General features: G+C 43.4%; 1 protein-coding gene across 9 annotated transcripts in view; it reads right to left on the minus strand.

Annotated features, from left to right (window-relative positions):
• The window catches only part of LIN54 (lin-54 DREAM MuvB core complex component), a 74,491-nt gene that overhangs the window by 36,358 nt on the left and 10,604 nt on the right, over positions 1–27,529 (minus strand). For 5 of the 9 annotated variants that reach the window (XR_016440852.1, XM_090036956.1, XM_090036954.1 and 2 more), the window contains one exon: positions 7,872–8,602. Coding sequence is in view for 8 of the 9 variants with exons in the window: in XM_090036956.1 (XP_089893082.1) it covers positions 7,872–8,567 (696 nt within the window). In the remaining variant the exon portion in view is untranslated. Of the gene's footprint in view, positions 1–7,871; positions 8,603–8,809; positions 8,896–9,857; positions 10,049–27,529 lie in introns of all 9 variants that reach the window. The other 4 variants (XM_090036959.1, XM_090036957.1, XM_090036955.1 and 1 more) reach the window with 3 other exon arrangements.

Raw genomic sequence — 27,529 nt, forward strand, 5'->3', positions numbered from 1 at the left:
GGATTACAGAGGGGGTATTTCACGTGACTGAGGCAGCTTAGATCCACTTGAAGATTTTATAAAAAAGATTGGAGAATATGCAATAAATCAACCTTTTCTTCTCCCTATCCAATTTTTGAAAAAAATCAAAACCTAACCTCCAAAATTGAGCTATAAGATGTATTAAACTATGATGGTCACTGGAGGCTGGTATTCAGCTTCTAAGGAGGTCTTGGTTAGTTATTATAACTAGGGACAATTTTGCTCTCAGTCTGATAACTGAACTTCTCAAGGTAGTCTTTAGAGGCATCAGATATATCTGTATCGATAGCTACTCAGTGGGTGCATCTACAGACCATGTGATAAACTCCACAGCAGTTTGCACTGGAATTAACTGTTCCCAGGCACAGCATTTAGGTGTGTACCTAGGACTGCAGCAAGTAGTGCCAGGGTAGACCAGCCCCAGGCTGCCAAGGGGACAGGAAGGGGCCAGCCCCAGGCTCCAGATGGCAGTGTGGGGGCTGGTAGGGGCTGGGGTTCTGGTCCCCAGCTGCCTGGGCTGACTAGATGCAATTAACACACTTGGTTAGAATCTACACATGCATTTTGGCAAATTAAAAGTACCCTGCCATAGAATAGCACTTTTCCCAACAGTACTATACTACAGCGAAGTCAGTAAGTTCACTGTACCCCAATACCAGTGCACATGTAGACTATGACACTTTACTGTGGAGCTAATTAGTCAACTCCACAGTAAACCACATGTGTGATGCACCAAGAGACACCAGACTTATACCACTATTGCACTGACTTGAATAAGTGACAATGATATAAAACTTGTGTCTGACTCGAGACCAAGGACATGTGACAGGAAACCAGACCCACAGAGAAGAAAATCCACAACAAGGCAAGCATCTGGAAATGCAAGTTAGGATTTTGTACTGCTATGTGGAAAGTTCAGAGAAAGTTGTTCCCAAATAATGTTCTGTGGTGTCCCCAAGAAAATGCTGACTACAGGCATTTAGATTTTATTTTAGGCAGTTGTTACATTATTTTGGGTCAGAACACCACTCACCCAGAGACCTTCAGACCAGAGATAGCAATGGGGCCATTTCAGTTCACAGCAGCAATACAAGCAATATCACCAGCACCACTGGAGAAGCCAGAACTCACATATAGTTACAGCTGTGGGAGGCATCAAGCCTGGAACTGTCTGAAAAAAAATCATTCTAGCATCCTTTCCAGAGAACCGTTACTGTCTTGACATGGAAACCTCCCTCATAAAACAAACCTTGCCTCTGTACTCCTTCAGCTGTACCCAGGCAACAGCAGCAAACCTAAAAAAAACCCTATGAAACTAGACACAGAAAACAGATTACATTTAAAAAGAAACCCATGTACTCTTCTACATTATTATGCAAAAACTATCCTGAGAAAGTCTCTTCTTCACACAGCCCATAAAAGGCAGCTGTATATTTCCTCAAATGCACTATACATATACACCAGTGGTGCTTTCTGCCCCACAAGCCACAGGGGAGGTGCCAATCCCTTCAGCAGCCCTGCCTGGGTACAATCTGACCACATGGCAACAAGCCCAGTCTGGGCCTGATATGATCACAAAGCTTGGAAATTTGGTAGTGGGGGAGGAAGGCAGTATTAATTGCCACCACTTCCCCACTGCCAAATTTCCTATCCATGGCGAGTCCCATGAGCCAGCTCTCATGGCTCCATCAGCCAGGTGTTGAGCACCCATGTACTAAATCATTACTAGAAGTGCACCAATACACTGGTCCCATATTGGATTGGCACTAATAAAAGGAAAATTGACAGTACTGGCAATCAGCCTTTTTTTGGCTGATGTGGCTGATAAATGCCCCATGCATGTGCACAACCGCAGTGCAGCACACAGGCAGCCAGGAGAACAACCTGGCAGCATAGAGAGCAGCCAGGTCTGCTTGGAAAGTCTGTTGTGAGAGAAGGGGGGGGGGGGGCGGCAGGTTGAGGCCCCAGTGGCAAGGGAGGGAGTGGGGCTGGCGCTGCACAGCTAAGGTGGGGGGCGGCACAGAGCCACAAGTGGCTCATCCAGGAGATGCAACTCCTGCCGCTATGTTTACCCCAGGAAAGTGTGGGGGGCACATGCCCCCAGATCTGCGCTTGGGGTGAGGGCAGACTGCTGCTAAGGGCTGGGGCGATGCCAGGTTCTTCCCAGTGAGAGGCTGAACCAGGCTGTGCTTGGGGTGGGCAGTGGTGGTGCTGGGAAGGGGGCCATGAGGGGGCTATGCTAAATTTTGGGGTGGCTGCAGCCCCCCCAACCTTTCCCCCAGCAGTGCCACTGCTGCTCCTGCATGCAGCCTAACCCCCACTAGAAAGACCTTGGTGCTGTCCCCAGCCCCATCCACCACAGTGGCAGCCCACCTTTGCTCCACATGCAGATTCGGGGGGGGCGGCACATGCCTCCCCATGTGCTTCTCCAGGGTGCGCATAGCAGTGAGAGCCACCACCTCCTCCCCGCACCCCTGGACGAGCCACTCGCAGCTCTGTCCCATGCTCTGCCCTGGCTGTGCAGCACCTGCCCCTGCACGGCCCCAGCCCCACTCTCCCCCTCACCATGGGGACCTCGATCTGCCCTCCATGCCCCTTACCTCCCCCCTTTCCACTTCCCCCACAACAGGATTACCAGCTGAATGCTGCTCTCCAAGCTGCCCAGCTGCATACTGGTAATCAGATTGGTATCAGCCGATATGGCTCGTTAAAAAAAAATATTGGTCATCGGTATTGGCCCCAAAAAATCTCTATTGGCGCACCCCTAATGATTACTTCATATTCTCTTCTCTGCGGTTTCAGAAACTATAAAAAAAAATGTTTGCCGTACTTCAAAAAGCATGGAAAGTAAAACATAGAACTGTAAGCTAGACATCATACAGTGCTAAAACCTTTGAGTGAGTCAAAATTCCCATAATGATTAGTTGGAACATTTAAAGGAAAAAAATAGCAAGTAAAAGCTGGAGGCACAACTATTATTTGGGATTTATATCAAATAATTAAGAAAAAGCTGTCCAGCATTTAAAATTAATGGTAGCTGAAATTTTCTCTCTACAGATACCATGCTTATGGACAACAATTTAAAATAACTATTTATCAGTAAAACTGCTTCCACAACTTTGAAGAAGATATCATACATGCACTCACCTTGAACAGTCTACTCAAAACATCTGCCCCCCCACCCACGTACCTCCATTTTTACCTGTTGGACTCAGGATCACCACCCTCTCAAAAATCAGTCATGTCTTGTGCAAGGGTATTATTTCACCCAGTCACTTAGTTTCTGAAGTGACAAGCAGCATCAAAAAGCTAGACTGGTGAACAGAATCTAGATTGTAAAGCAATGCACGTCATAATTCTCGAAACCAGCTGTGCTTAACATTTTGACCCACAAGCAAATGAATGGTGTGGGGACAGTCCATGGACTGGATCTAACCCCGTGATGGAATCAGGACCCAGGGGCTGTGCCCCACACCTGCCCAGCCTCATACACTGAGGTCAGGACCCCACTGCCCAGCCCTGCTTACTGGGATCAGGTTCCATGTTGCCTTGCACACCCCATCTATCAAGCACACAGGCCTACAACCCATGAAAGCTCCCCACACACCTGTGGAACCAGATCTAGCTCATAAGGCGGTTAAGCAGCTCTGCTCTAAACCAGAGGGCCAAACATTTTTTTTGCAAGCGCGTCACAAATTAGCCCTATACCACCCGAATGCCACTCCAATACCCTTCTTCTGCCTAATCTGCTGCTCTGCTTTCTGTTCTCAACTGTATTCCCTGCCTGATGCTCTGCATTCTGCCCTGTGCTCCCTGTCTGATCTGTCACTCTCCTTTCTGCCCCTTGCCTTATCTGCTGTTGTACTGCATTGTCCCCTCCCTGATGTGCAGTGTATCCCACACAGAGGCTGCTCATGCTACTTGTGGCAGTTGTACTTCAGGTTGGCCACCCTAGGATTACAGAATGCTTAGTCTCTTTCCCTTGGTTTGCTGATCTACAACAAATGCCCATTAGGCTACAATCCTTGCTCTTCATCCCTCTGACCTTCACCCAGAGGTTTTAACAAGCCTACTTCCATCCTCACATAACAACCTCAAAACAAGTGCATAAGGCAATGGCATATATGAGGAAAGGACAGTATTACTTACTAGTACAAAACCATTATAATTAAGGCAACATTTCATCCTTCCCCCCCACCCCTTGCATATGCTTTCTGTGCAAGTTCTATCCACCTATGACAGTACTTCCAGTTCTTCATGCTGGTTTTCCATGCTTCTCATATTAATGTATAAATACTATTCTATCTCATTTCTTTAGAAAAAGCACACTTGACTCTCTAGCTCCCTCTCCTAGAGCCAAATTAAAAATTTACAAGGCTAGTGGGAGGAAAAAATATTACAAACTCAGGGCTTAGTCTATACGAGAAGTGGTATGCTGATACAACTGTACCTGGCAAACCCTTCTAGAGTAGCAAGAAATTGTTTTACTAATACATCTTATGCCAGTCACCTGAATGGAATAAACTATAGAAGCAAAAACAGTTTTGCTGGTGATTTTTTTTTGTATCAACATAAGGTAAGTTAAACATATCAGACCCCTAACTGATAGTGCTATTCTGGCAAAAAAAATTCAGTGTTGTTTTAGCCATAGCTAGGTTTTTCACTAAGCAAATACCCAGTTTTTCTCCATTCTCCACATAGTATCTGACAAAGTTTACAAAATGACATGCCCCGCTGAATGAGTAAGTCTGCAACAGGGGTGGGCAATTATTTCAGCTAGAGGACCATTTAATGAGTTTTGGTGAGCTGTCAAAAGCCGCAACAGTAGCCCCACCCTCTGGTTCCCATTTTGAGACTAAAAATCCCACCCCCTAATCCCTGACCTTTGCCACTGGAAGTCCCTCCCCTTGCCCCAAGAAGTACTCCTGGAGTGGGGGAAAGAGGTGCCAGGATCTGCATGTGGCAGTAGGGAGCAGGGAAGGCAACTGGCTCCATTGCATGGGGCTTCCCTCTGGTGGTACGCAAGTCCAGGGAGCTGCACATGAGCTCTGTGTGATAACAGGTGAGCTTGACTGCCTCAGCCCCTTGCTGCCACATGCATCTCCTGGAACAAGCTGGAGCCTCTGGATGGCTGCACCTGTACAGGCCACAAGCACCCCAAGTCCCTGCTGCCTGGTGCTGCTGCCAGCAGTGAGGGCTGTGTCATGGGGGCAGGGGTTTCCCTACACCCCCACACCCTGTCTACCTGAGCTCTGCACTCCTACCACCTTACTGGATGCAGCTCTGTGCTCCTGCCAGTCTGAGTCCCATGCTCTCACCCAGCTACAACTTCCCTACTTGCTGCCCAGATGCAACGCCGCAGCAGGAACATGAGGAGGAGCCACTGGAAGCTGGGGAAGCTGAGCAGGTCCCTCAGCGACGGCAGCAGTGGCAGCAGCAGCCGTGCTCAGAAGCTGTGTGTGTTGGCCAAAGCTGGGGCTCTCCCACACAAGGGTGGGAGCGAAGTGTGCAGGCTGGGTGAGGTACAGTTAGTGGGTGGGTGCCCGTGGATCAGATGAAATCGCATGGCATCCAGTCCACCGGCTATATTTTGGCTGTACCTGGTCTACCAGGTGACACACTACCCTGTCTTCTGCCTAACTCTTCCACGCAGGTTTGCAACCTCCTCAGTTGAATCTGGGGCCTCTTTGCTGGACCAATTATTTATGTAAAAATATATAGATCCCCATTTCATAGCAGTTCTTCAAACCAAGGGTTATTCCTCTTAATTAGTAATACCAAATTCAAATCTCAAACAAGTAGCACAAGCAGCCTCTCTATGTGGCACACAGCAGCTTGGGCAGGAAGCAGGAGCAGAGTACCTGCCCAGGTAGAGGAAAGGGATGGGAATGGCACCTTGGGTGTGCTGGGATTAACTTTCTTGGCAGGCATGCCACAAGGTTAAGACAAACCTGCCAGCAGTTAAGATAAACAAGGAATTGCACTGTTGACTTGCCTTCCCCCCTCATTGCCACCCTCCTCTCTTGATCATTTTCTTCCATATAAACTCCTTGCTTCCTTGGACATGTATTCTTTACCATCTCATCCTCCTTCCCCACTCCTTCAGAATATGGTTCCCCTACCTCCAATCCTCTTCTTACTCCAATGTTCCACTACATGCTTCCCTGTAGAAACAGCTGGAAGCAAAAGCTCACATCATATGACCAGCCGGTTCCACTAAGAAAGTTCTGCACTAGACCATAGCCCACTTTTGTCAATCTGTTACTAAATACAGGCATGCAGGAAGCACAGCTTTATCTTTTTCCAAATAAAAGTCAATGGGATCTTCTGAAAGCCAGATACAAGCAAAGTAATCAATTTTTTCTAAAGTGAGATTCCAAAAGAGAAAAAGCAAGTCAGTTTAATAAGAGCAGTACAGAATACTGCAGATGGACAGAGACAATTGACTTGTTATGCTATGGAAGCCTTCAGGATTCTTAAAAGCTAAAATAGTAGAAAACAAGCCAGAATAATAACTGATTTGTCTGGTCTCAGATAAAACGGACAAGCGAAAAATCATAAACAGTGTGACCAGAAAGCGCAACACCATTTGTACACATGGTTTTCCCCTCCAGCTTTCTTTTTACTGCCAGCATCGCCTTAAGCTCAAGCCAAATGGCAGGAACAGATCCATTCTTGACTGTCCCTATGCTGAGCCAAGACTCAAAGCCTTTCAAAAATATTCTGAATACCTTCACATTAACAATGTAACTAAGAAAAAATAGCTAGGGAAAACTCAAATTTAAACAAATCATGTTGGAGGGATTTTGAATCCAGCTTTGATGTGGCTGCAAAGTACCCAAAAGATTGTCCTGAATGAACAATTCAGAGATGACCTGGTACTTTAAAATAAGTAGATTCAAAAGTTTTGTTTGCCCTGGTTCAGATCTGCATCCTCTAAAATACCCTATTTGAACAATTAGTTAATTATAGTCTGTTTACAGCTTCATCATTTCCCATGCAAAGCAAGCTATTTTGTTCAGTTTAATTTCTCCATTGTGTTAGCATCATGTTTTTCCCCATCCAGGTACAGCCTTTAGAAGTCTAAATAGTTTGTAAAGAACAAAAACTTCATAAGTCTTACCACTTTTGATATTATGTTTATACCCAACTACTGTCACAGAGTTTTTCCTGAAACTGACTGATGTCATACCAGTACAAGAGAGTTCAGACCAAGCCAGGCATCTAGGGATTACAAAGTCTAAAAGCTAAATAACTCCAAGATTGTTGTCAAGTTTAGAAGATAGGGATTTGAGTGCCTAGGCTCTGAAAAAGTCTAGTTCATAAGCACTTATAACCAAGCTTAAGCTGATTTGGGATGGAAGAAAAAGTTATCCTTTTGTTTTCTTCCCTCTTTCTCACCTCCCCGCACTGTAAAATCTTTTCAGATTATTTGTTGCAAACATCTAACTATAAGCAGATGTTTAAGCTAGAGGAAAAAGTAGTGTGAACTCTGAAAGAAGAAACAACATACATGCAAAGTTCAGTTCAATCTTCCTAAAGTACACATGATTTATTGAAAGATTCAGAAAAGAAATCCTCTACTTAAATTCTGACATCAGACACACACAGAGACAAATTTGAAGCTCCAAGGCAGTAGCTGAAGGTGAAGAACATACGTTTTAAATAAACACACACACAAATCCATGGACTAACTCCCCTATCCCAATATTCTATACATATGCACATGAATAGATAAATTTTAAGACGTCTATGATCGCATCTTCTTTAACATACCTGGCAGCAGTTTTAGCTTTATAATAAAATAGTTAATTCAAAATCAAGTTTCATTAGGGATAAACCCTTTTTACCTGCACTGCTTTTAATTGCTGGGTCTGTAATACAGAAGGCTGGGCTGCAGTGTTTATCAGCTGACTTCCTGGTGTCAAAGCTGAGACACCAACAACAGGCTTCACTTCTGGCCGCCCTCCAATAGTAACTACTTTAATCTGCTGGCCTGGTACTTTAGAGTCTCCACTTTGAGCTTGGGAAGTGGTCTTCTGTGCCTGGGGTAGTTGGTTGTGTGGTAATGCTAAAACAATTGGTTGGCCAGACTTTCCCAAAGTTGTTACAATTAGCTTCTGCCCATCCTGTTTAATACTTTGATTGCTAAGTTTAAGGTCAGAGGTCTTGTTCAGAATAATCTGATTGGCTGATAGAGTCACTGGAGTCGAAGCACCAAGTTTATGGAGGCCACTTTGAAATGTAGGTTTTATTGTTGCGTTGGTGTCAGTTTTTGTAATCGTGGTATTCACTCCAACATGGCTTGAGTGACTGCTGGGTACAGTAACTAGTTCTGTGGTGACTGTGGAAGTAGTTGTATTTGCCGAGTCACTGGTTGAGTTTATGTTCACAATTTCTTCCAGTTCTGTTTCCATGGGAATGGACTCTCCCATAGGTGACGATACAATAACAGCTTCAATACTGTCATCTTCCACAAGAGTTATACCAGTGTCCATTATTTCCTCAGGGAGCAAGCTGTTCATTTCTGCTGATACCACCTCCATATTAGATCTTCTGGCAGTAAGGCAAGGACCAGGCACTACAATTGCAATTAAAAAAGAAAAAGAAAAAGCTAAGTAAATCATGACTTAACCCCATGAAAACATACCATGTACAAAGTTTTGCAGAAATATATTACTAAAGAAGGAAATATGGATGCACTAGTCCCAGGGCACGAGGGAAGGGAAATGTTAGTAGAAGTACCCCTTCCATGTGGCATCCATCCTGCATTCCTTAATACATTTACCTGAATTTCCTTTCAATCCTAATTTATAAATCAGACCTCTTCAGCATCACTGCAATACAGCAACAGCTGTTTGGGCCAGAGAAAGCCTGGAATTAAAATGAGAAGTTTCCAATGTATATATATCCCCATTACTGTGTTAAGAATTTATAGCATTGAATCTATGACTTTTGGTATTCCATCTACTATCATAAAAGTTATTCAGAACTAAATTTTGTTAATTACAGAATTTTGTCAACAAGCCATTCAAGAACCAAGTCAATAGTGCTACTTTTCCAGGCAAATGATTATTGCATTTATTATTCTAGGAGTACTGGAAAGCCCTGTTCACTTGTTCTAGGTTTAGAAAAGAAAGCCTGAAAGCATGACGTACCCACTTCAGTACGCAAAATACCCACTTCAGTTATGAAGTAAAATCAGCAGGGCAGCAGTCTGCAATGCCACTCAGAAACAAAAGCAATCTTAAAAGCAGAATTTGCAATGGATTCCATACATGGCTGTTTGAAAGATACGGTTTTCAGACACCTGTACTGTATCTCACATTGAAAAGGCAACATCAACCAAGACATGGAGAACAGAAAATCAGAAGGTAAAGCTTCCCCCATGCTATCAGTTTGCTCTCTTCTCACCAAGGTGGGCAAGCCGACTTCGATACCCTCTCACTTTTTTACATTAGCGTTAGCACTCCAATGTCAGAGTGCAACTACAGTAAAATTCCATCTTCCCAAACCTATTTGTAAGCAGCTGGAGAAAAGTACAGCAGTGCCACTTTAACAGCATTCCTATTCATAATTCATGGGCTACCATTTTGAATGGTTTGGAATGCAAAGACTGCATTGCATACATTACAAATATCAACATGTCTAAATTTGCAACATGTCATGAGGAGCAGCCAGACCAGAGTAGTTGCACTACACCACAAAATAAAGGAGCTGGGGAAATGAACACAGCAGTTTAGCTCAGTAATTTAAGCAGCTGCTGATGAAAGCAATTTACAAACACAGGAGATTCAATCAATAACACTTTCAGTTTCAATTTTTTGTTTACTCACCCTTACACCAAAAAGCAGCAAGCAACAAAACTTGCTCAACCCAGATGCCAATGAAGGGCCTTGGACCACGTACATTTAAAAGACATCAGATTCTTGGTATGACTTTAAATCAGTGATTCTCAACCAGGGTTCCTCAGTCAGATTTGAAATACCAATCCAGAGTGTTACGTACATTCTGACCTGTTGCGGTCCTCGAGTCCCATGCAACAGAAAAAATGCACTATTATTTTTCCATAGTAAAAATGCAAACAGAAACTAAGAGCAGCCATTTTCTGAAGTGTGCCTTGGGTCTAAAAATATTAAGAACCATTGTTTTAAGCCATATTAGTTTCAATGTCTATCCTGAACATGACCGGGCATTTTGCATATTAGCACTATCTAGCATGAAAGGCTGGTTATTTATTTATTTTTAATGTTTTGACAAAGGACAAACTACTGCAACATTCCCTATTCATGGAGAAATTTATTTCTGTAACACTAGCAAATTTTAATTTACCATCACAAACAATGAGCTTGTTTTGCACACTTTGCACACTTTTTAGCTTATAGTTTAAGTTAATGCTTAGACTGGCCTCAGAATTCAAAGAGCTCTTCTGTAAATTAAGCCCTGTTTATTCCCAAAGATATTAACGAAAGATTGTATACACTACTGGTCAAAGTACCTGCAGCACATTTCACAGTTACTAAGTTCTGAACCTCTTGTACCTTTACTAAAATGTATTAAATTTTCTTTCCAAAAATATACGTTTACCCTTTTCGCTTTAAGAATGTCAGTTAGTGCAGCAACAAGTATTCCGGCATTGGAAAAAAGGCAAATCAAATGGTTAAAGTTGCATTAAACAGGAAACAAGACTTAACAGTTGTTTAAAATGACAAACTATTTGCAACCCAATTGATCTAACAGCTACTGCAAAGTTATACGGCTGCACTGTCTCTTTCCTATGTAGGCTTTGTTTTTAATAAGTAAATGTTCTCCAACAGATTTAAATTAATACAGCATCTTAATCACTTGGAAACTAGTAGGCTCCATGCTCACTGAGTTTTCCCCAGTTTATTAAACAACAACCCTGGCTGCACCATTACCTCAAGTTCCTGTTGAGGTAACAAGTTATGAGTGTGCTGCTTTGCATATTTTAGAATACATAATCAAGGGTCTGACCCATATACTGTATACATGCAAACCTCTTATTCATCTAAAACAGTGGTTCTCATCCCTTTTGGACTCAAAGCACACCCTCAATGGATTCAAGGACTCCTCTATAACTTTTGTAAATTGAGCAGCACCCAATTCCAAAAACTAATTTATACATTACAATGCTTACTGTCTGACATGGGGGTTGGGCAGCAGAACTGGGGGATTATCCAGGCTGGAACAAGTCTGAGCCCGGCTTATCTCATGCCTCATGGCACTCTCTTCAAAGGATCTGGTGCTAACTCTACGGTGCCCTAGCTCCCCTGGTTGAGAGTCACACATCTAAAAGAAGTTCTGTCCATCAAAGCAGTTTTGCTTCTATAGTATCAGGCTCCAGATTTTTCAGCAGAAACAGAGCAACATGAATGTATCAACAGGCCTATTATAAACTATTGTGGCAAATACGCAAGAACCTGCAACTCTATTAGGCTTGTATTGTTTTTATTATTCTTTCAGAGACTTTATTTTATCATGTTCCGAGCGCCAGCCAAAAACCTGCACTGACATCACAAATAAATTATATCTCCTTTATTTCTTACTCCTTACAGGTGAAGTTATAATGATCTTTCCTAATGAGGGTATGGTTGGATTGTATAACTTGCTCATATGGTCCAAGGGCATGCTCACAGGCAGCTAACTCACAAGCAAGCAGTTTAAGGAGCTAAGTTTCTCAGATATCTCTGACAAAATACTTCCCTTTGAAAGCTTTATTTCCAAGTGATGACAGCATAGGCTGCTGCGATGCCACCCCCACAAACTACTGTAAGACAAAACAGTTTTACTTATAAGGGACTCATTAAGTAACACAGTAGCACCATTGCTTAAACAGTCACTTTAATTAACTTTTGGATACAAAACCTGAAGGAGAGAGAGTTTAAAAAGAAAGCCTGGCAACAACTTTTACACTGAAAGCACTACTTGTCATATGCCGACCAAATAATCTCATTAATTTATTTCCTTCCCATCTATCTGTATCCATCTGTTGTCATTTATCTTCATAGATTTAGTTTCATAGATGTTGGGTGCTAGAAGGGACCTCATCAGAGTTCATAGATTTCATAGACATTAGGGCTGGAAGGGACCTCGGGAGATCGAGTCCAGCCCCCTGCCCAAAGGGCAGGAAGTCAGCTGGGGTCATAGGATCCCAGCAAGATAAGCATCCAATTTACTCTTGAAGGTGTTCAATGTAGGTGCTTGAACCACCTCCGCTGGCAGACTGTTCCAGACCTTGGGGGCTCGGACAGTAAAGAAATTCTTCCTTATGTCCAGCCTGAAGCGGTCTTGCAGGAGTTTGTGACCGTTCGACCTCGTCATCCCTTGGGGCGCTCTGGTGAACAGACGTTCCCCCAGATCCTGGTGGTCACCCCTGATAAATTTATAGGTGGCCATCAGATCACCCCTGAGCCTGCGTTTTTCCAGGCTAAAGAGTCCCGTGGCTCTCAGCCTGTCATTGTAAGATCTGTTTTCCTGACCTCTGATCATGCGCGTGGCTCTCCTCTAGATCATCAGGTCCAGCCCCACTGCACTTGGGCAAGGTGCAGGTTGAAATGTTTTCTTAAAGATCTCCAGGGTAGGTGATTCTACCACTTCTGGGGAGAGTCTGTTCCACACCCTTGGCACTTAAATCGTAAAGAAGTTTCTCCTTATGCCCAATCTGAAGCCATCTTCAAGCAGTTTGTGTCCATTGTTTCTAGTGTTCCCCTGGGTTTCCTTGGTGAACAAGTGTGCCCCCAGACCCTGATGTATGCCCCTAATATATTTATAGATTGCCACCAAGTCCCCTCTAAGTCTTCTTTTCTCTAGGCTGAACAGTCCCAAGTCTTTCAGCCTCTCCTCATATGACCAGCTCCTCAGACCTTTAATCATGCGTGTGGCCCTCCTTTGGACTCTCTCAAGCTTTTCTACATCCTTCCTGAAGTGCGGCACCCAGAACTGGATGCAGTACTCCAGTTGCAGTCCCACCAAGGCCAAGTAGAGTGGGAGGATGACATCCTTAGTCTTGCCTGAGATGCATCAGCAGATGCATGCCAGTGTTTTGTTTGCTCTGCCATCACATTGGTGGCTCTTTTGCAGTCTATTACGACTCCCAGGTCTCTTTCACTTGTGGTGCTGGCAAGTTTAGCAAATGGCAAGCCTGTAAGTGTGCTGCAGATTATTTCGCCTCAGACTAAGCACTTTACGTTTCTTTGTGTTAAACATCATCAGGTTTTGATCCATCCATCTTACAAGCCTGTCCAGGTCAGCCTGCATCTCCAGCCTGTTGTCAAGAGTGACTGCGCTCTCGCATAATTTGGTTTTCCAATACGTTTAACACCTGAATCCAAATAATTGATGAACATGTTGAAAAGCACTGGTCTGAATACTGAAACTTAAGGGATGCCAATGGCCACCTTCCTCCATGCTGACTCAGTTCCATCAATCAGCACTCTCTGGGTCCTACCTTGAAGCCAGTTACCTATTACACTGTAACCTGTGGAGCAAGGACAAACCTTTTCTAGCCGTTTGTACTCCACTAACACAATCCTGGTCTATGAACAGGGCTCTCTGGCACTATCTGAAGTAGAGAGGACCGATTTAAATGAATAAGTTAAGGGTTTAAATATGTGAGGATAAAACTCATTTAAATAACTGACTTCAACCTTGTTACATGTTTGCACTTTGCTATTTTATTTCTAAAGAAAGGTCAGTTCTCATTGGAAAGCACAACATGGTACTTTGTGCAAACCAGAAATATATACTCTATCTATATACATGTGCTTAAACAATTACTCAGATACTTATCAATCTACATATCATTCTTTCAACATAATCCCCCAAATGACTGAGAGATTCCCTTGTGACCAGCAGAACTGCTGCTTCATGACAAGTGAAATGAAACAGCTTTGCTAGATACATCAGCTGGTAGATCCCTAATTTGGGGGGGGGGGGGAAGGAAACTTACTTCAGTGCAGTGCTACCGAAGTACTCTTTTTGTGTCCCTTTGCCCAAGATGCCAGAGGCTTGCCTGAGCAAAGAACAGTAAAAAAAAAAAAAAAAATCTAAAAAAATTATAAAAAAGAAAAAGCAGCGCTTAAAATGTATCAGCTTGAAACCTCACAAAATGAATCTTTAAAAGTCTTTCCTAAATGGGGCATAGTATGGTCATAACCCTTCAAGAAGGAACATAAACAAAGATGGTTTGGAGACCACATTTGCCCTTCATGATGAAAGCATTATAATTCTTCTAGCTATTATACTGCTAACCATAAGCAGCAAGACACTATGATAAAAGGTTAATTCTAAAAATAACCCTCTTGCAGGATGGGGAAAACAAGAACAAAATTTTGCAGCCACCAAGAGAAAGAAATAGAAAATGAGCTACTCACAACACCAGCAACAAGTCAAGTATCTGCGCATGTTGCTTGTAATGACATTCTTCAATGAAGGCAGCAGGAGACTCTGTGATGTCTCCGAATCAGGCCCCCATCAATTTGAAAAAACAAAGAAAAATCAACAATGACTAACCATGGTTTCCCTCCCATCCTTTGTTTTTTGGATTGGTTGTGAATGTTACAACAATTAACTGTTCCCTGGAAGTCTAAATAGCTTCTTTGTGCCTACTTATAAAATATTTGAGTCCATGTTTAAAGAAAGACCTAGAGCACCACACAGCACTCTTCTTACAGCTGTACAATCAGACAACCCCATTCTTTCTCTGGTTGAATGTGTTCTCCAAAACTTCTCTCGAAGCTGTAATGTGAAGGAATAAGAAATCCAATGTTTATTGAGCCAGAAAGCATGTACAAGTAGAAGCTGTACTGCATCCTACTGGTTCAGAAATTTACTTTGTGAGAGGTTTACACTGGCCCCTAAGAATGTTTGCATCTTTTAACCACTGACTATGCGATGTAGAAGACACCATCCACATTTCACAAGGAACCTAGTCACCTAAAACAGGCCTCTAGATTCCAGGCCAGGGCCAGACACCTAACTTCTAGGTGCCCAAGTCCTTTATCAGATCTAATTCTTAATTGATTGTCTAAACTGTTAGTCTCTGGTGCAAACCCAGTGCAGAAGTCTACAAAGACAACTATGGTAGAATATTTTTTTTTTACCAAAAACAGTAACCTCGTGCACAAGAATATCCTGAAGGAACAGGATACAGTAACATGTTATATGAATTTATGTTCTACTTTTGTCAGGATGACATATCAAACAAACATAAAAATGGTAGAGGTGCACCAACATATCAGTGCCATGCCCGGTGGCACCAATAAAAGGAAAATTAACATCATCAGCTATTGACTTTATTTGGACTAGTGTAGCTGATAATGTACTGATAAATATGCCTTCTAACCAGGGCCTCTGGATGCTGCATGTGCGTGTGCAACTGCAGCATGCAAATGGCCAGGAGTACAGCTAGGCAGAGTGGAGAGCAGCACCCTGCAGGTTAGTCTCTGGGGGAAGAGGTATGGGGGAGGAAAGAGGTGCAAGTGGGGCAGATCGGGGCCCCCACAGTAAGGGAGGGAGTAGGGCAGCAGCTGGGGCTACTACCCAACTAGGGCAGTGATATGGGATCCCTGGGGCCAGGGTGGGGAGCCAGACAGAGCCATGGAAGGCTCATTCCAGGGATGTGGGGGACTGGGTGGGGAGGAGAGGCAGCTCCTCATTGCTGCATGCACCCCGGGAGGAGGCATGGAGGAGCATGTGCCCTCCCAGATTTGTGTGCAGGGTGGAGGCAGGCTGCTCACTGTGGGTTTGAGGCTTTCTGCCCTCCTGCCTTTGTCCCAGGAGCCGTATGTTGGCCACTTGCCTCCTGCCTGCCCAGCAGCAGTGGGGCAGCAAGTTGTGCTTCCTGCCACTGGGTGAGCAGGGGCAGTGTGGCCAGTGCATGGTTCCCAGGGCAAAGGCAGCAGGAAAAAAAGCCCCAAGCCCACAGCAGGCAGCCTTCCTCCTAAAAGCATCCCTGCACTTAAAAATGGTGGCTGCAGCACTTGATCTAAAGCTCATTTAATAAGCTTTAGTTCAAGTGCCCCCACCACCATTTTTAAACACCAGGACATTGATCCCCTGGATGAGCCACCCACAGCTCTGTCCCACTTCTTGCCCTGGAGTCCCAATTCACCACCCTGGCTAGGCAGCATCCCCAATCCCAGATCCAGCCTCAGCCCCACTCCTTCCATTCACCGTGGTGACCCTGATCTGCTCCCCTATGCCCCTTCCCCGCCCTCACACCCCTGAACCTCCACAGACTTACCCGCAGGGAGCTGCTCTCTACGTTGCCCAGCTATGCTCCTGTAAAACCAGCTATCGGATCGGTATCAGCCAAGGAAATCTCTATCGGTGAACCCCCTCCAAAAATGACATTCTTTAGTACACAAGGTTTTAAAGAATAATCATGAAGTTTATACTGCCACATTCTGAGAGGATACAGTAGAAAGAGCCTGAGCTTCTAAAACAAAGCTGCAAAAACATAGTTTTCTGGTACCTTTTTTATGTCCAGAGGTCTAAATGGCAGGTTTTTTTCTGGGTTTAGGGCACTTTATATGAGAAATGTAACTTTACATAACCTTGAAGAATAAATTGAAAACTCAAGAACTATTAAGTTATGAAAGATATGCTAAGGAAGTAGAAATCAGTTTGAAAGAAGAAAAAAAATTATATCCAGACTACTTAAATGGTACTTTATTAATACCTGTGACAGGGCACTGTGTGTGCCTGCTACTTTAAGGCCCTGGAGCTGGCAGCCGCCAGATGCCTAATGAGGGCAGCCATTTTAGGTTCAGGGCTGCGCATATAAACAATGCAGTTCAGCTGCTATAGGCCAAGCAACAACACCGCCAGTAAGTCCTCCACTGTTGGGAAGGCAGAGTTTGGGTCGAAGATAAGACTGGTAGCACCACGACCTGCCGCCCGGGGGGAAGTGAAAGTCCCTCGTGAGACCCTGAGGTACCAGTCATGGTGTGAGGTACCCCCAGATCCCCACGACTGTGAAGGAGGACCCAGAGAAGGGGACCCTGGGGAAAGAGTAAGGGCCATAGATCAAGGCCTGTCTGAGTTTCCCTTGACTGCCCAGGCGGGGGCCAGGACCAGGAAGGTCAAAAGGGCCAGGGGGCCCACCAAGAGGGAAGCCCAAGAGCCAGGGGCCTGGGGTCCTGACTGGCCTATGGGTGGGGCAGGGCTAGAGGAGCCGAAGGTCCCAGTGAGGGGACCACACCAGATAGGGGAACTGGTGGCAGGGAGATCTATACCTGCCATGTATGCTACTTATGCACCACACCAGAGAAGAGAAAATAGTTTTGGGGAGCAATATAGCCTGTATGAAGGTGGATGAGGCCACCTGATCAAAGGATTCAAGGTTGGCGTTCAACCAGGAGGATTTGGGGCCCAGTGTGGGGCCAGTAATGATGAGAACACCTAGATGCCATCTGCAAGGCTTGGGCTGCAGTGTAGGGGAGGAATGGAGCCACAGATAGCGCCCCCTAGCAGCGAGGCAGAAAATGGGCAGCCTCCCACTTAATTAAGACCTCTAATTACTCAATTAAGATCAAGGCATGGCAGGAAAGGAAGTGGGCTGTTGGCCCAAGAACAGGTGGGCGGGCTGCACAGATGTGGGCCCCGAGCAAGCCCCCTGTTACAATACCTATAAAACAAGGTTTTAAGGGTTCCAGTGACCTTTCATCAGAAACCTATAAAGGAAATAAAGAAAACACCTCACCTAAATATAAAGCTGGATAGGAAACATTTCCCTATGCCATGAGACCCTGAGATTTAAAACATTTTCCTGTTCAGCTTCATGATTAAAAACAAAACAAAACAGACTTTTCTAGGTTTCTAACACCCCCTCACTCCACCCTGGAACAGCCATGAACTGAAAAATCAGGGTAGGCCAAGACCTTGCCCCCAGATAAATGCCCTAAACTGCCAGTCATTTATACTGTAAGGGATGAGCAAGCTTCTATCGAACCATAGATCTTTCTTGCTAAGACAGTGACATGCATTTCCTCAAAAAGCTGGGTTTGTCGGGGGACTAATCAATACTTTTATGACCAAATTTAAAAAGTTTCATTGGACAATTCCCAAGAAATTTCACCTATTAAGTAAGGTTTAAGGGTCAAAAAGTAAATGAATATATGTACAGGAAACATAATGAAAGAAGAGAGATGATCTGAAAGACAGCTGTCCTTGGATGTCATGACCTGCTTCTCTAAAATACATAAGGCAAGAAAAATAGAAAGTAAGTCATTTAGGTGTCTCACGTTATTAAGTGTTACCAGACCTACAAGAGAAAAGCACCAACATTTTAGATTTGAGGATTACATTAACTGTTACTAAATCAACATTTTTATTTAAAACAATCTAAGAAAAAAAACCCCACATTTATAGAATTATTAGAGAGCACCTGAAATAGGAACCCAAGACAAGTTACGGTTCTGTTTCTTTCCTTTGGCACGGCTTTACGAGCGCTCGTGGTGCTTGGGCCAGATGCCAGTTGATTGGAAGATAGCCAACGTTGTCCCCATCTTTAAAAAAGGGAGGAGGGAGGACCTGGGCAACTATAGGCCCATCAGTCTTACCTCAAATCCTAAGGAAACTCTTTGGGAAAATCATCAAGGAGCACATCTACAATGGGCCAGCTTCACGGATGATGCTCAAGGGCAACCAGCACGGTTTCATTAGGGACAGGTCATGTCAGACCAACTTGATTGCCTTTTATGATGCAGGTGTCACTGTGGACACCGTCTCCCACCCCATCCTCATTAAAAAACTAGGCGACTGTGGCATTAACGCCTACACAGTCAGATGGATTGCAGACTGGCTGAAGGGCTGTACTCAGAGGGTGGTGGTGGACGGGTCATATTCGACCTGGGGAGAAGTGGGCAGCGGAGTCCCCCAGGGCTCAGTCCTTGGGCCCGGGCTGTTCAATCTCTTTATCAGCGATTTGGACAACGGGGTGAAAAGCATCCTTTTTAAATTTGCTGATGATACCAAAATTTGGGGTGAGGTGAGCACGCTAGTAGGGACGGAAAGACTGCAGCAAGACCTGGATAGGTTACAGGGGTGGGCTAACAAAAACAGGATGTTTCAATACTGACAAGTGCATGGTGCTGCACTTGGGCAGTAGAAACCAGCAGCACACTTATAGGGTGGGAAACTCCCTTCTTGAGAGCATGGAGGCAGAAAGGGATCTTGGAGTCATTATTGACTCCAAGATGAACATAGGCCAACAATGTGAGGTCACGGTTGGCAGGGCTAACTGGACCTTGTCGTGCATCCACAGGTGCATCTCAAGCAGGGCCAAAGAGGTGATCCTCCCCCTCTATGCAACACTGGTCAGGCCACAGCTGGAGTACTGTGTCGTTCTATGCGCCCCACTTCAGGAGGGATGTGGACAACATGGAGTGGGTCCAGAAGAGGGCCACCCACACGATCCGGGGACAACAGGGCAGACCCCACAATGAGGGACTGTGGGACCTGAACCTGTTCAGCCTTCACAAGAGAAGGCTGAGGGGGGGACCTGGTGACTGACTATAAACTTACTAGGGGGGACCAGAAGGGTTTGGGAGAGACCTTGTTTCCCCTTGCACCCCTGGCATAACAAGGAATAAGGGTCACAAGTTGTTGGAGAGTAGGTTTAGATTAGACATCTGTAAGAACTACTTCACAGTTAGGGCGGCTAGAATCCGGAACAAACTTCCAAGGGATGTGGTGCTGGCTCCTACCCTGGGGGTCTTTAGGAAGACGCTTGATGCCTACCTGGCTGGAGTCATTTGAGCCCAGTTTTCTCCTGCCTGGGCAGGAGGTCGGACTTGAAGATCTACAAGATCCCTTCTGACCCTACTTCTATGATTCTATGATGATTCTATTACATGGACCTAGGGACCAAAAAGTCCATCTCCACTTGAAAGACTTTTCAACTATTTTAATCATTCTTAATTAGAGCCAAGACAAGGTAATAAAAGGCAACATCTGCCAATGATTACACTGTCCTAATTACAGACAGCTGACTCCTTGGGGCATGGCTTGATTTTGAACAAGTTATTACAACTGAACATTACATGTAGCCTGAAAGTTAAAAAAAAGAAAAAGAAAGTCCTTCACCTTCAGGCTTACAAAATCTACTCACACAGAACAAATGGAAAGCATTGCCTGACAAGTGTGGGAACCTGAGAACTCCTCCAGAATCTGAACTTAAAAAAAAAACAAACACCACCACAAAACTGAGCTTCTAGGTCTTCCATACATATTGGACAATCTTCTTTCATAGTTGCCTTTCTGAACCCACAGAAAGACAAATCAAGGCTTCTGCTGCTGCTCAATGTTTAGTTATGCAGCCGCAGAGCAACATAAAACAATATCAGGCAATTTCCCTACTGAGATTCAGAACTGGACAGGGCAGCTGTGACACTGTCAAGAATGATGCCAGTTTCATTCCACTGCTACTATTTGGGAGAGTTGTTTCTGCTGCTGCTCTTCACAGGCACTTACTTTATTTCTAGGGAAGGAGCATAAAAAAATGAAACAAAACAAATTAAAATTGGGGCAGTAACAGAACCTTGTCCCCATGAAGCTGAAACAGAGGTCAAGGAGCTTCTGAGGGAGAACCAGAGAATGAAGAAGAGTGCAGTAAGGACACAGGAACAGTACTGAGGCAGAAATTTCATTTTACTCTCCTCCCACAAACCCCTGCCCTGCCCCTCATATGCCAATAGAAATGGCAGAGACCCATGGACGATTTGTAATTTTTTCTGCAGTCTTAGTGTAAAGGTTGTACATGTCCATCTAAAACAACACGACACATCAATGAACTAAAATAACACACACACATACAGACACAACATACCAGGTAGACTTTAAATATACATGCCACTGGAAGATTGCAGGTAAAGTCATGTTTATAGCATCCCGACTGGCCATATTTTTTAAGGGTGTTAGTTAATATGAAATATTCTTCATGACTAGCTAAATACACAGAACTTTTTTAAAGCTCTGAATTTGAATATAGCTTGTGCCATATGATCAAATACCTTGGCATTTCTTTTACCTGCTTTGTTCTGGGATAAAACTTTAACCTGGCTCACTATGAGGGAAGTTTTACAACTATCCTATAAATAGTCTGTTTTTCCTCATGTCAAAATAAATTCTAACATAAAAGTTAAGTCTCAGGATGCTAATGAACAAATTGGATAACATGCACACACATCAGACAAAATGGCTCATGTGCAAATCAAGACAGATCAAAAACACCTGTGTATCAGCAAAAAAGGGAAGCAAGCAAATATCTTCTAAACACAAATACAAGTTCCCTTATCCATTTTTCTACAGTCTATTTTTGTCAAATGGCTACAGTACATTATACAACTGTCAAAAGTCCTACAAAATGCACTAAGCTAAGTTTCCTAGAAAAGCAGCATCCTGTAATACATGGGTTGTTTTTGGGGAAAAAAAGAGCAACATTGACAGGGTGACCTACTGCCACCCACAAAGTGAAAATCTTAAAAAACAAACAAACCCAGTTATGATATCAAACAATGAAGGAGGTTAAGAAGAAACAATAACTTACATATAAGCAAATGCAGAGACATGCATTAAATGACATTTTCAAGACAAAAACCTTGAATTATGGAGAACCAATTAACTGAGACAACTTAGGTCACCTCTCCTTTCAAATGAAAATATAGCCACATTGTGGTTGCTGATTATCCTATACCAGCTAAATGCCCATAATTAGGGACCTACTAAATTCATGGCAGACATGGCTCCTTTAATCTTGCAGGTTCACCCACACCCCTGCTCATTGGTGGAGGGGCCCTGCTTGCAGCTGCTCATGATTAGCAGGCAGGTGAAAACTGCAGCTTTAAATAAGGCGCTGTTTTTGCCTCCTGTCACTGATTGGCTGAGGGGCCCCAAATGGCCCTGCTCTCCCCCACTGGGAGTGACAGTACCACAATTAAACCTGTGGTTTTAGCTTCCCCACTGATCAGAAGGGAATGGTGGGGCCCCCCACTAAATCATCAGCGAGGAGGAGAGGGGGCAATGGGCGAGGTACATGCAAGGGAACATGCAAGATTAAAGGAACCACCACACATTCCACTGCCGTGAATTTGTAGGTCCCTACCCATAAGAGGATGTAATCAATGAAACATATACAAGCTGTGATTATTCAGCATTAAATTATCTACATTGCAGCATCCTGAATTGCAAAAGGATTTATGGACAGGTGGTACAACTAAAAACACCTCAGTGACAAAATGGATATTTGTGGCATCTACATGAGACGCTAGAAGCACAGTAGACTAATTCTGCTGCCCCCCTAGCACATCATGGCAAAAGATGCGCTCGTGCTAATGCACAACAGAATTAATCTACTGCACATTAGCATCACAAAAGATGTATGCTGGTGCTACTGCCAACTATAATGCAATTAGTACCTATTAGTACAGGTACTAAACTTAATGTGCCATAACTACAGCGCATTAATTTACATGTAGACATGCCCACTGAGCATCATTTTGGTTAACAACATTAAGAGCTGCCTCATACTCATGAAGCTCTATACAAATTGTAAACATGTATACATTAATCTTTATATACGAGCAACCCCCATTTAACGCCATTTCGCTTGGTGCTATTTTGCTATAGTGCTCGTTTTAAATCGATACCCGATTCCACTTAGCACTCAGCAAGTTTTGTTATAGTGCTCATGGGTATCGGACAGCTGGTACTGAAACTGACACTAACCCTGGCAGCCCTGGCTTTAGACAGTGAAAAGTGAAAATGAAAGTTTGTTTCACTTAACACTCAGTTTTCAGCAACAAATTAAGACCGCTAAATAGGGGTTGCCTGTAATATCATTGTAAAAACTGCTGTTTAGCAAGCTAGTTGATCCTAATGTGGAGTTTTAAAAAGCCAACCGGAAATCTTTAAAAAGATCACAGTGGTGTTGTATCCATGACAGGCCAGGGAACAAGAAGCAAGGCTTCTTTGGTAACATCTTTTTTCACCTAACTAAATATGGGCACAATATATACATTAGACAAGCTTTCAGGCACAAAGTTCCTGTCCTCAGGTCTGGGAAGAAAACAGATGCAGCCTAAACTATATGCCAGGTAAAATAGTGACTTGTTTAACTCTTATACAAGTGAAAATAGTCACTTAAAGAGGGAAAGCAAGCTGTGGAGTAAAGAGAGGTTATCACAAATAGGCACAAAACAAGTAAAAGGCTGTTAAAATAGATAAGCTAATCCATCTCTGGCCTCACAGTCCTTGTACTCAAGGGAACCCTAAACAAGACGACCTGGAAACAAAAGATTCATATAGCTTCACTGGACACCAGAAACTAGGGTCTAAACACAAAAGTTTTAGGGCTCATTACAATTTACCTGCTCCTTTGCTAAACTCTCTGTACCTTACATAGATTATGTACATAATACATTTAAGCAGAAGTCAGTTTTATCTGCTATTTAGCTTAGGCTGCATCTGCTTCTTCTCTAGACATGAAGACATTCACCATGAAATCACAAACGTAATCAGCATCTCCCCCAACTATATAGTTGGTTCAATAAAAGGTATTTCCAGACCAAAAAACTGATATTCATAGCTTTTGGCTGATGAATGGCATAGCATGTCTAGCTCAGACAAGCAGAAGCAAGTTGTCAATGGATGACTTAGAGGCAACTGTTAAGTAACAGCTTGCAATTGAGTTAGCAAAAAATTAAAAAGTTACTCTCTCCCAAGTATAGGTAAGCACATTTGTTTAAATATCCATTTTCTTATGGGTTTTTTTCCTTTCAAATAATTGGTTTTAGGCTGCAGAACTGATTTCACGTTAAAATCCTAAATCTCTGCCATGTATTACGCAACCTTAATTATTATAGCTTGTAGAAAGGAACTGGACATACATGCCACTAAGGCTGCTTGCAGACATTAAAAACAAACAAAAACACCACCACACAAAACCTGAGCTTTATCAGAAGACGCAGTGCATTACTTCAACCTGGCTCTGCGGCATCTGTAAGGATCAGGCATTCAGCAGGCTTACTGGCATTTTTAGCTAAAGCTGATTCAATCAGCTATTAGGTAAAAAAGTGCCAAAAAAAACCCTGCATTGGCACTTGCTCTGAGATTATGCTTTACATGGGGCAATCAGCATGTCACAAAATAACAAAAGGACTGATTTACACAGAAGAAAAGTACTGCACAAGGCAAGCTGACCACATAGTTTGGAGGCAAAGTACAGAAAAAAGGATACAATCTCTCACCCTCTCATTTGACTACAACAGCCCTTCAGAGAGTCTTGTCAGATTTTCCAGAGCTCAGGCTTCTTGCCTAGCTGGAGATGCGGATTTCCCAAAGGTGTGGGAAAATCCCAAGCCAGACAGCTGCCAAATATCTTCAAGCAAACCTGTCCCCTCCCTCACCAACACTGTTCTATTTGCCACTGAGCCCAAGAGTCCTTCAGAAGTTTTTCTTCCTGGGCCATCTGGATTCCCCCCAGTGAACTGTGTATCTCTCAATGTTCTTTTGAGGCAGATGACACCTACAATATTTTGGGTGTCTATCCCAACAAAAGCCCTCTCTGCCATGTGTTTGGGAATGATAATTGTTCTTGTCCTTCTAAAGGAACTGGCCAGTGATACTAAACAGTTCCATCTATAACTTTGGGTGAAGCTGTCTCAAAATTGCAGAGCTACATAGACAGAACAACACCATCCAGTGATACAAATGGAGACTACTTAATTTTGGCTTTTGAATGACACCAAAACACAAGGTTAGCCAACCCAATCTTGGGGCAGACCTCTCTGCTAGACAGACTGAGCCCCAATATCAGCCCTGCTTTTGGAGAAGGTTGGCAACTATATCAATATATGTAACACAATTTTTAGCAAAAACAGAACACTAACTACTCTTAATCTATTAATTTGGGGAGTATTACACATTAGAATTTTTAATAAATGGAAGTATCCTTCATGTAATTAAGAAGACCCTAAATACCTTATTTACCTGAATCTAAAACAATTCTGAATTTAGGATCATTGCCCAATAATCAGATTTTATACAAAAAATTTATAGAGGTGTACCAATATATTGCTGGCATACTGGATCAGCACCAATAAAAGGAAAATTAACATTACTGGCAATCAACATTTTTTTAGCCAGTGTAGCCAATAATGTCACAGATAAATGTCTGGACCGGCACTACCAAAGGCCAGATGATGCGACTCCATGGGTCCAATTCTTTAAGATCCTCAGCTACCCTTTGCTTTCATACTATTTATTTGGCTTCATTTTCTATGTCCATGATGCTACCTGGCACTAGCACCATAGAATACTAGAACAAGCACCTGAATTAACAAAATGTGAATTTATCTGCTCATGGTTATAATACAGTACAGTTGCAACTTATGCGGGGGTTATGTTTCAAAGTCAGTGCGTATAGTTGAAATCGTGTATAGCTGAAGTTGCCGGGCTTTGGCACCGAGCAGATGCTGCCACTGCTGGGCCCGCACAAGGTGGGCGTGGCGCCACACAGCCTGTGCATGCAGCGCAACAGCTGCGCAACAGCACGCACTTCTTGCCCATCTCATCCTCCACCGCCTCATCCCTCCAGGGCAGCCAGCTGAGCATGTGCCTCCCAGCCATGTGGTACATGCAGGCAGTACCACGCAGCACTGCACTATGCAGCGTGCCCCCACCGGCACCCAACGGCCAGCCAAGCACGTATAGCTAAATTTGCATAAGTTAAATATGCAACTATACTGTATACCAAAAGCTATTTCTTATGGACTTAAAAGTGGCCAAAATTTGGAGAACTATGGAACCAAAACTGTAGATGTCTTGTGTTTGTGAACACTACCTCAGTCATCTCCGATTTATTTTTAACATTAACTTTGCATGACTTGCAGGGTCTCCCTTCCTTAAACGTACATCAGTTGAAGGACAAAGTTAGGGTGGTTTATGGGAAAGTTTGTTAGTAACTGAGGTATATAGGAGCCAAATTAAGATTTTGCTTTCTAAAAGTGACAGTTGATTAGTTGCTGCAAAATGGGCAAGAGGGACCTTACAGTGGTCAGGACTCTTAGGTTTATGTGGGTATTGGTAGTTGTTGACAAAAACAGTTTTAATACAACATAGCATTTGGGCACTGGAATAAGCTTTGGATAAAAATGCAGGACAATGGAATATGGTCAAGAGGATTAAAAACTTAAAAGTTGCTGTCATGCGGGGCTGGGGTGGCACAGGGACTAAAGTACACAATTGACAGCCCAGAGGTCACAGCAGAAGCATTAACAGAGTGGCCTGTCCACTTCCAGCTAATCCACAAATTCTGCTAAATATCTTGTCACAAGGAAAAGAGGTCACTGTTATAACCAATGAGTGAAACAAAGCACTTCCAAATGACCTGAGTGGCAAGTCTATTACATTCATCAGCCCAAGATTAAGATCTCAGACTGGAGGGAAACAGTCTGTAGACCTTTCAGGAACATTTTGATGGCAGAAAGACAGAAACCAGAAAAACTATGCCCCGACATGATATGCTGATAGTAGACATGTGTGTATCAAGGATAGGTCATGAGATGTTAGGTAGAACAGCAAGCTCAGAACAGATCAATTTATTTATTCATTAGATTTATATGCTGACCATCCCAAAAAAGGTTCATGCTAGCTTATAATAAAAATAAAATAACTTATAAAAGCAGTTGAGTTATGAAAGAAGACAAGATATAAAGCAAGAACTACCCAAACAATACCCCAGCTTAACCCTGCCTGCTAAATGCCTGCCTAACTAAGAGTCTCAGCACTTCTAGAAGATGTGCAACTTCAGGTTCTGGCAAGCCAAAACAGTGGGAGAGTTTCAAAGAGGAGCTACTACCAAGACCGACATCTTAGTTTTGCCAAACAAACTTGGTGCATAGATGAAACTTGCAGGAGCTGATATTAAGTGATCTTTCACACACAGAACATGGAAACTGATTTTGTGGCACCTAAAGGGAAAACCTTTGCCACTAAAAGGGAGGCAGTGTAACCTAATGGACAGATCACTGAACCAGGACTTCAGAGACCTGGGTTCTACTGCTAGGTCTGCCACTGGCCTCTCTACATCCCAGTTTCTTCATCTGAAACTAGATAACAATATATTGATAATGAGTAGATCAGATGCTTTGTGACCTACTGGGGAAAACTGCTAAGTAGGAATAGATAATATCATTAAAAGCTACTCTCTCATGGCATATGTTGAAAGAACTATTCCAGCTCTTGTTATCCAGCTGACGGGTTGTGCAATTCCAGACTGAGATGCATGGACAAGAAGACATTCTTGAGACAGCAGGTTTCAGTAGCAGAAATCAATATTCCAACGACATCCAAGAGAATTGTGGTCTAGTACTGCCTGGCTCACACTTCACACATTATAGTCAACCTTTCTGGTCACCAGCAGAATCAAACAGGGTAATTACTTTCTCAGTTCTACATTTGTGAACCTGGTCTATATTCATATCTG

Source organism: Crocodylus siamensis, chromosome 2 (assembly GCF_052110815.1).
Source record: "Crocodylus siamensis isolate JL-2025a chromosome 2, ASM5211081v1, whole genome shotgun sequence".
In the NCBI taxonomy this organism is placed as follows: Eukaryota; Metazoa; Chordata; order Crocodylia; family Crocodylidae; genus Crocodylus; species Crocodylus siamensis.